This window comes from Aotus nancymaae, unplaced genomic scaffold, assembly GCF_030222135.1.
Source record: "Aotus nancymaae isolate 86718 unplaced genomic scaffold, 86718_ANA_hifiasm-v0.15.2.pri h1tg000036l, whole genome shotgun sequence".
Classification (NCBI taxonomy): Eukaryota; Metazoa; Chordata; class Mammalia; order Primates; family Aotidae; genus Aotus; species Aotus nancymaae.
Genome location: NW_026988450.1, coordinates 65,289,969 through 65,296,272, shown reverse-complemented (window position 1 = coordinate 65,296,272; position 6,304 = coordinate 65,289,969). Strand labels below are relative to the sequence as shown.

Genomic DNA, 6,304 nt, shown 5'->3' with positions numbered 1-6,304 from the left:
CAAGCAATCTGCCCACCTCGGCCTCCCAAAGTGCTGGAATTACAAGCATGATCCACCTTGCTGGCCCTTGCATTTATTTTAAAAAGAGAAAGACCGTGTCTCTTCTATTCTCTTTTGTCTTCAAGAACAGATTTTTATAGTTTACTAAACATTAAAATTACATAGCTTGTTATAAATTAATTTGTATTTTGCGGACAATAACCATTATAAATATCACTTAGATCTGCAACTATTTTTTATTAACTTTATTGTTTGCATTAAAAGATGGCACTTTTCGGGTATAGATAGTTCAATTCAACAGTAAGAACCATTTTAACTCCTAAAGCCGAACAACTGTATTAGTTATGAACACTAGATACAAGTCATGAAACTCCAACTTGAATTTGCTTAGGCAAAAAGAGATTTTATGAGAAGGATATCAGAATATCTCATGTATATACACAGGAGCAAGGCCTGGGGTCTTATACAGCTTGACCCCAGGAACAAAGAAGTACCCCCCGCCTCCTTTTTTGTACTTTTAGTGGGTCTGTTTCAATCATCTCCTTTAGGGTGTGGGCTTTCTCACATGGTGACCACCAGCAGCTTCCAAAACCCTGACCCACAGCTTCTACCGGCAGAAATACTCATCTACTCTTTCAGTGCCCATTCAAAAAATCCTAAGGACAATCCCATCTGCTACCTTGAGCTGCATGATTATATCCAGGAAGGTGGAGTACCCCTAATGGCAGACCACCTAAAGGGCATGGCTGGAATCCAAGTAGAAATAATTCACAAAAAGGAGAGCAGGCTGCTGGACAGACAAACCAGGAATAATCAAGTTAAACAAAACAAGCACGAACTCTGAAAGCTCAGGCAATGCCAGAAGCATCAGGTGACACAAGGTAGAATACCAGAAGTTGGCATCAAAGTATTCTTTGAGGGAGAGATTTACATTTATATTTTATTTCTATGTCCCAGTCAAAACAACAAATAAGTAACTTTAAAACTTGGTAATACATCATTTTCCTCTCCCCTCTCTTAGATGTTTTTATGTCACCTTCCCCTGTCATCTAAGTTTTGGGTCTACAAATTGCCCCTCAAAACTTATGCAAAGCATAATGTGTTCATCAGAATTGTTTCAGGGTTGATGTGTTAGTTTTAGGGTTCAGATCTTCATGTGTGCATTTCTTTATTCTGAATTTGCAGCATTGTCTTTTGGGCTTTGAGAGTCTGATGTAAATCCCAGTTCACACTCCTTCTTTAATTGCTGCACCTTCATGTTTAGGTCCAGTAAAGTTCTAGCCAGCTGCTGGTTTTGGAAATGCATTTCCACCTAAAAGTTAGAAAAAAAATAAATTGTTATTAGCCTGAGATACAGATAAAATGAAACCACTCTCTGACTATACAGAAGAAATAAGAAGTTTGTAGGAAAAGAAGATATCAAGGAAGATGTATTTCTCATCTTATTCTCCAGTTCTGTTTAGTCTGGCCATAAAACTGACTTTCTATATGACAAGGTAAAATCCAGATATATAAATAGCTTTTGAAATGGCCTTGAAATGAAAACAAAAATAGCTGATGCACAAAGCTGTCCATATGAAAAATACCTATGCACCGAAGGCTGTTTTCAAGCAATGGCATGTGATCCACCATGAAATCATTTATCTTTATGAGCCTTCTGAGCCACAGGATAACTGCCTACAGCCACCAGAGTGTTCAGAATATGTGCGTATTTACTTGATTACTTATCATTTCAAGTTTTCAGGATTGTAAATGGTCTACCTGCTGAACAAAAACACTTAACGACACCTTAGAAGCACATGTATAGTCATACATACTTACATAATCTAACGTTTTTCACTCTGGCGTGAAGTCTGTTGGATAGCAAGGCTGATTTATACCATCCTCCAATGGGAGTTTATGAAGGTCCTCATGTGTTTAAAAATAAAGATCTCTGGGGCATGTTACCTGGGGGCAGTCCAGCAAAGCTTAGTCTAATATAATCTTTATGTTATGACTGAAAATTATGATCAACTACTTGCAAATTTCTTCAGCTAGGGTGTGTTTAATGCAGTTCATGAGGAATTTGTTCTCTCTGCTAAAAAAAAGCTTCATCAACTTGTCAATAGAAACCACTCCATTCTTCAGCACCTAGAATCATTTTTCTGACAGCAAGAATTAGCAAAGAATAAAGTAAGTGAATATCCAGCAAACAAGCAGTAACGGTAACCACACAACCACCACCACAAAAACAAACAAAAAACACTAGCACCTTGCCTGCAGGAAGCTTCAGCTCTCTAGGGTGGCCCAGATGCTCTATAGTCCTGCCCTACTTTTTCAGCTTCCTTTCCTGGCCGTCTTTCCCATGCCAGCTGCCTCTGCAGCTGGTCAGAAAACTTGCTGGTCCCTGAATAAATGCTGAGCTGAAGCACACCTCCTTCTGTCCCCATTTCTGTTTAAGATGCCCTTTGCCACCTCTTCTGCTGAACCCAGTCAAATGCCTACTCTTCTGAGAAGTCTTCCCTGATTGCACCCAGTCAAATGCCAACTCTTCTGAGATAATTGCCTCTCATCTGTGCATCCACAGCACTCTGTACAAGTGCCTCTCATACACACTGACCAGACTAGACTGATGATTTTGAGAGCAGAGGCTGTATTTTATCCATAATTGTATCCCCAACTAAGAGTGCACTGCTTGGGCACACAACATAGTAGGTTCTCTGTGTGTTTGTTATAAGACTGAGTGAATTAATTAATTAATTGATGAACATCCATCGTGTACTTTCGAGCAAGAATCAAGGAGAAAAATTACTGGTAATGATTTACCATCTAAGTAAAATAAGTATGTGTAATTCACACTTATTTAGGAAATTCAAACGTCAATGGTTATTTAACTTTTCTTTCATCATGGATCCCTTTGAGAATCCAATGAAAGTTATGAACCCTCTCTGAGGAAAAACTATATTTTATGCACATCAAAAATGTTGCATACAATTTTAGGTATATAAAACCCCTGAAATCCACTCACAGACCCTAGAAATCAATGATTCTCACTAAAAAGACCAAGTCAAACAACAGCAAATAGCATAAATAACAACACAACTCTAAATTCATTAAATTTTTTCATCATCATTCCTTAAAATACCATCCTAATATATGATACATGTACATTTTTATAGGAATGTATGTCAGTTTCTATAAAAATCCAGCCAAGAATCGAAAACTAAGTCTTCTAGTGGTAATGATATTAAGCTACAGTGGCTGCGTCAGGTTTCAGCCTTCCAGTTTGACATTCTGGCCCACTGCACAGGCCTCCGGGGGGGAAATCAGGTGGCTCCCACTACCCTACTGCTAAGACTAACTGCTTAGACTCAGGGTGAAAACCAACTGTTTCTTCAACGTTGTTTCGCTCTTGTTGCCCAGGCTGGAGTGGAATGGCGCCATCACGCTCACTGCAGCCTCCGTCTCCTGGCTTCAAGCCATTCTCCTGCCTCAGCCTCCCAAGTAGCTAGAATTACAGGCGCCCACTACCACACCCAGCTAATTTTCTTCTTTTTTTTTTCTTTTGACGGAGTTTTGCTCTTGTTGCCCAGGCTGTAGTGCAATGGCACAATCTCGGCTCACTGCAACCTCTGCCTCCCGAGTTCAAGCGATTCTCCTGCCTCAACCTCCCGAGTAGCTGGGATTACAGGCGCCAGCCACCATGCCTGGCTCATTTTTGTATTTTTAGTAGAGACAGGCTTTCGCCATGTTAGTCAGGCTGGTCTCGAACTCCTAGCCTCAGGTGATCGGCCTGCCTCCGCCTCCCAAAGTGCTGGGATTATAGGCGTGAGCCACAGCGCCCGGCCTAATACTGTCCTTAAACTCAGAAATGCGATAACGTTCTTAAATAAGGCAATTTATTGATGGTTGGCTCAGTTCTACGGTAGTGGTTAATTGTGTTAGTAATCAGTGCAAAAGAAAATAATTTTCCAAGTCAAGTCTCCTGTGCACGATTTCCTAGGCAGCACCATTTTAAAATCTGAATAGCTCCTATTCATTGTGTCCTTTTCAAATTGTGTCTAACTTCCAATTTTTTTAATTTAAAAAAATCAGTCAGCTAAAATATTTACCTATACACCCTCCTGTTTAATATTCAGACCTAACCTGTCTAATGTTCGAAACGCTCCAATTTTACAAAATACCTTATCATTTCCGGTTTTCTGAATTATTACCCACGGGAAAGATAAGAATAAAACTTGTGGAGTTTGAAGAAAGAGTTGCTGATGGACACACTCCATCAATCCCAAGAGGGAGTTTATTTAATGGAAATTTCCTCCTCCATGCGCCATACTTAACGCATAGTCATAGTTCCCCACAGGGCAGAAAACTATAGAAACGGGTTGAGGAGGAGACATCTTGGATCTGTCCCTGGTAGACTAGACTAGACACCCCCCTCCCCCACACGCCCCGCCGCCGCCATGGGTCCTGCAGGGCCCCTTTCCTTCCCGAAGGTGCTGGAAAGGCGGGGGCGTCAACGCCGTGACCAGACGTGAGCTGGGCTCCCCCGGAAGAACAGCCGCAGTGGCCGGCGCTCCCGCTCTGGGAACAGCTCCCGTCGGCCTCCCCAAGGCTTCGGGTGGGCTACGCGGCCAGCGGCTCCGGAGCCGGAGGAGAGGACCCGGGAGAGGGCGCCCTGGGAGCCGTCCGCCCAGCCCGCCCTCTCACCAGCTCCGCCTGCAGCCCGGCGTGGGCGACCTCCACGCGCGCCCGGCTCTGCTCCTCCAGCGCCGCCGCCGCCGCCTCCGCCGCCTCCTGCGCGCGCCTCGAGGCCCTGCGCTGTATCGCCCACTGGAAGGCGCGCGTCAGCCGTCGTCTGAAGTCCTCCGGCAGCGGGCTGTCCTCCTGGACGTCCGTGCTTCTCCGGTCCCCTGGGAAGCCGCTCGCTGGACGAGGTGAGAACCAAAGCTCCCCTCTACCTGGGAGTCCCTGGAACCCCCGGGAAATTCTCCTTCTGGTGCGATCAAAGCCCCCCGGGTCCATCGCGGAGATGCCTGGTCCCTCCTCCAGCGCTGCTGCTGAAAGATGAGTTTTCAAGTTTGATGTTTAGGCCAGGTCAGGGCGGGGGCGGAGATAATTCAAGGACCTTTGCCAAGTGGGACGCTGCAACTGCTTCGCCATTCAGAGACGCTCCTTTGCTCCCAGTCCCATCTGAGTCCTCCATTAGCGACAGAGAAAGGAGGCGGTTCCCATAACTCCAGCCGAAGTTTCAGCTGGGTCTCTTTTTTTCTGCTGCTTGCATTGAAAGGAAGTCTTTCTAAGGAGAAAGCTTGAGGGAACTGAGCAGTCTCCATAAGTGGAAGCTAAGGTACAAGTGGAAGGTTTGTGACCAAGGTAGAATCTTTCAACCCAAAGCCTTCCTGGTTGGTTGCCTCAATTGCCTAATACTTCATTCCTTGAAAACAAGTTTTTTTCTTCCTACTCTCTGCCAGGCGCTGTGCCAGGTTTGGGAGATGGAAAGGCTTAGACCTCTCACCTTTCCCCAGGTATTGCCCTCGGTCAAGGGGGAGAAGCTTGGCCCTGTTTGCCAGTTAGAATGGACTTTCTACAAGTTCAGTAAGGCATAGCTGGGACTGGGTCTCCATGCTCCTTTCTGTGCTTGACTTCTGTCTCCTATGTCCACGTTTATGAAGGGGTTTAAATGAAAAGTCAAAATTCCCCTTAGCCCTAACTGTGTTTAATTCCCAGCTGATAAGGTTCGGATCTGTGTCATTACCAAATTCCAATCGAATTGTAATCACCAGTGCTGGAGGCGGGAGGTGATTGCATCGTGGAGGGAGAGTTCTCATGAATGATTTAGCCCCATCCTCACCTGGTACTGTATCGTGAATGAGTTCTTACAAGATCTGGTTGTTTAAAAGTGTGTGGCACCTCCCTCCTCTCTCTTACTCCTGCCCCTGCCATGTAAGACACCTGCTCCCACTTTGCCTTCCACTATGAGTAAAAGCTCCCTGTGGCCTCCCCAGAAGAGGATGCTACCATGCTTCCTGTATAGCATGGTAGCATCCTCTTCTGGGGAGGCCACAGGGAGCTTTTACTTTTTTCTTTTGGGAGGTAGCATCCTCTTCTGGGAGGCCACAGGGAGCTTTTACTTTTTTCAAACCTCTTTTCTTTACAAATTGCCTAGTCTCCGGTATTTCTTTATAGCAGAGGGAGAACAGACTAATACACCAACTCCAGGTAATCATGTGCCAACATTACTTGTATGTCCTTTTTCAAAGAGCATATTCTACTGCCTCTCTTTGATCTAATAGGGAATTTCTAAAAAGGAATGAACAATCAAAAC

At 44.6% G+C, this 6,304-nt stretch overlaps 1 protein-coding gene across 1 annotated transcript; it reads right to left on the bottom strand.

Annotated features, from left to right (window-relative positions):
- Window positions 1-233: 233 nt before the first annotated feature.
- AARD (alanine and arginine rich domain containing protein) lies at window positions 234-5,013 on the bottom strand. The gene is made up of 2 exons (XM_012443263.2): window positions 4,687-5,013; window positions 234-1,312 (listed from the first exon to the last, which is right to left on the bottom strand). The coding sequence occupies exons 1-2, from the start codon at window positions 4,999-5,001 to the stop codon at window positions 1,169-1,171; spliced, it is 459 nt and encodes a 152-aa protein (XP_012298686.2). The 5' UTR covers window positions 5,002-5,013; the 3' UTR covers window positions 234-1,168.
- Between the last annotated feature and the right edge of the window lie 1,291 nt (window positions 5,014-6,304).